Source organism: Rhipicephalus sanguineus, chromosome 1 (assembly GCF_013339695.2).
Source record: "Rhipicephalus sanguineus isolate Rsan-2018 chromosome 1, BIME_Rsan_1.4, whole genome shotgun sequence".
Taxonomy (NCBI): domain Eukaryota; kingdom Metazoa; phylum Arthropoda; class Arachnida; order Ixodida; family Ixodidae; genus Rhipicephalus; species Rhipicephalus sanguineus.
Genome location: NC_051176.1, coordinates 226,502,982 through 226,505,424, shown reverse-complemented (window position 1 = coordinate 226,505,424; position 2,443 = coordinate 226,502,982). Strand labels below are relative to the sequence as shown.

General features: G+C 49.8%; 1 protein-coding gene across 1 annotated transcript in view; it reads right to left on the bottom strand.

Annotated features, from left to right (window-relative positions):
* Nucleotides 1-2,087, bottom strand: part of LOC125760181 (uncharacterized) — a 3,761-nt gene extending 1,674 nt beyond the window's left edge. The window contains exons 1-2 of the mRNA XM_049419950.1: nucleotides 1,944-2,087; nucleotides 1-149 (exon numbers count right to left, since the gene is read on the bottom strand). The exon at nucleotides 1-149 is cut by the window's left edge and continues 314 nt beyond it. Of these exons, the coding sequence (XP_049275907.1) occupies nucleotides 1-149; nucleotides 1,944-1,955 (161 nt within the window). The 5' untranslated portion in view covers nucleotides 1,956-2,087. The remainder of the gene's footprint in view (nucleotides 150-1,943) is intronic.
* Between the last annotated feature and the right edge of the window lie 356 nt (nucleotides 2,088-2,443).

The window sequence follows — 2,443 nt, the reverse complement described above, 5'->3', positions numbered from 1 at the left end:
GGCACGGGTGCCGTGATGGCGACCGCCGGCACGGCCGCGGGGCCGCCGCCGCCGCGGCCGCCGCGCCCTGCCGCGTTTCCGAGTCCACGCACGCTGCCGATGGTTCCTGCGAAGGCCAACGGCGCCAGCGTGCAGAGCAGGGCCACGGCCTACGAAGCAAACGGAAGCGACCGCTCAGTTCACCGGCTCGGAGAGCGCGAAAGGGAAAGTCATCACGCCTCCCCGTTTGAAGACGCCATGACAGACCGCGACGAGAAACGCGAAAAAAAAATAAATAAAACGGAAATAAAATAAGGGGGAAAAGTTAGAAGAGACGGCGAAAACTCAAGACATTCGGGAGAAGGAGAGCAGCGGCGCCCTCCTGGTAGCAGACGAGGTCGCGTCACACAGTCGGTGACCCCAGTCATTGTGTAAAGGCCAGGAGCCCCGCCATCACGGCCTCGCTCGACCGTTCGCCCGTTTGCGTCATCGCGTGCGTAATTGACCGCGCTCCGTTGCGCGCCGCCTGCAACGTCCGATGCGCTCGGCGAGGTTTCCCGGTAGTGGCTCTCCGCTGCTATACAGCTGTAGCCCTCGAAAGTGGCACCTTGCGTGAAAGGAGCGCCTCGAAGCCGCGACCTTTCCTCTCCGCGTCGGAAGTTCGCAATACGGCGTTAGAGAAGCACTGAGGTCGTCGGGGGCGCAAGACGCAGTTGGCGCGGCGTAATAGAGGGGCACAACCCGTGTCACTGAATGACGAGCACTACAGAGGCCGTCTGGCCGCTGTGGGAACTCGAACATGGCGCAAATTTTATTTCGCAAGCTTTACGCGGCTGCCGAATATAGTGCGATGCAAGTATATTCTTGCCACCTCACCATGGGTGAGAAACCACATTTTAAATTTTCAAACTGTCATACCAAGTGCGACAGAAATTTCTAAGCGCATAAGAATGATCCTACGAGGATAAAGTTGATGTAATACAGCATCATTACTCACTTATATCATGTAAGTCCAAAACACCATCTGTTTTGGTTTGTTGTTGTTGCTTAAATTAACCCCAAAATAAAAATGTAAAGGTACATATCGTACATAACGTAAGTACATAAAATACATATTGTATTTTTTCAGTAATTTCTCTGTATAAAATCAAGCAATGTTAATAGCAATGTTAATAGCAATCAAGCAATGTTAACTTAAACGCTTTTAGCCCCTCAACAAAAAAGGGGGAACAGTTAAGTTACAAAAATTGCCAACGCGGAAACAAAGGCAAACTACAAGCGTTACCGAGGCGCTGTATATTTAAACGATAATCGCTTCTTCCAGCGCACCATAAAGGGTATACACACATAGATTAGTTTGTTGAACAAATTGACCCACCGAACATGGAATCCTCACTACACTGTGATGCAAGCGTGCATCATCGTTATTATTGTTTGTGTTTCCCCACGGGCAGAAGAACTCCAAGATACAAAATGCTGAGGCGAATTTGTACGCACCAGTATAGTGCGACGTAAACGCTGGCGCAATGCTTAACAATAACACACACTTGGAAGCTTAGCCTCATTTCACAGAACGACGTGAGCAAATATGAAGAAATAAAAAAGAACATTCACAACATCTTGACATACGGCCGTACGGCATTAATCTGTAAAATGCAAGCACACGAAAACACCAAAAGACAAGTTGTGATGCTTTACGCCTGCACGTTTTTCATTCGTGTTGGCTGTAATGCAAAGCACAGAAGAGAACGTGCAATGAAGTGACAGACAAACGTCTTAGGTATAGCATACCCCACGCATGAACGAAGCAAATTTGATTTTCTAACACAACACTATTATGATTACATAAATTTTGAAGAAATTTGCCTTTCTTTTCATGTATAATATGCGCCTTCGCGGACTTTCTCCTTGCTCGTACACACAAGGCATTAGTTCCTTCACATTACGAACGCGAAAACACTTACGAGCAATAGCATGATGCCGACTGTTTCTCTACCGAGTGCGTCTTCTCTGAACTTGTGCACAGCAAATGACCGTAGCGGCCGGCTGTCGCTTCCCTATATACGTTTAGAGCGACAAGCCCAAAAATAGCGGTAAACTCGCCGGAGCACTTCAGGAGGAAAAGCACAGAAGGTGCGCTTCGAGATGCGGCGACACTTGCGGTCTCTATATCCGCTAGGAAACGACAAGAATCCAGTCACCCAGATGCGAGACGCGGGCAGAGCGGTATAGGGCAAGCCGATGCATGCAGTGGCGGTGCGTGCTCGGATATGGGCTAATCACGAGGAAAAAAGCAGAGACGCTATGCGACGGCGCGTGTTTACGGACGCGTATGCCTCGCTTTGCGTGCGGGTGCGCGGACGTCTGAACAAGTTTCTGTGGCACTCGCAGATGCCTTTAGCCACACAGCGTAGAGGGCCCTAATATTAGATTCACGGGCAAAAGTGCGCCCGACAGACCCCAC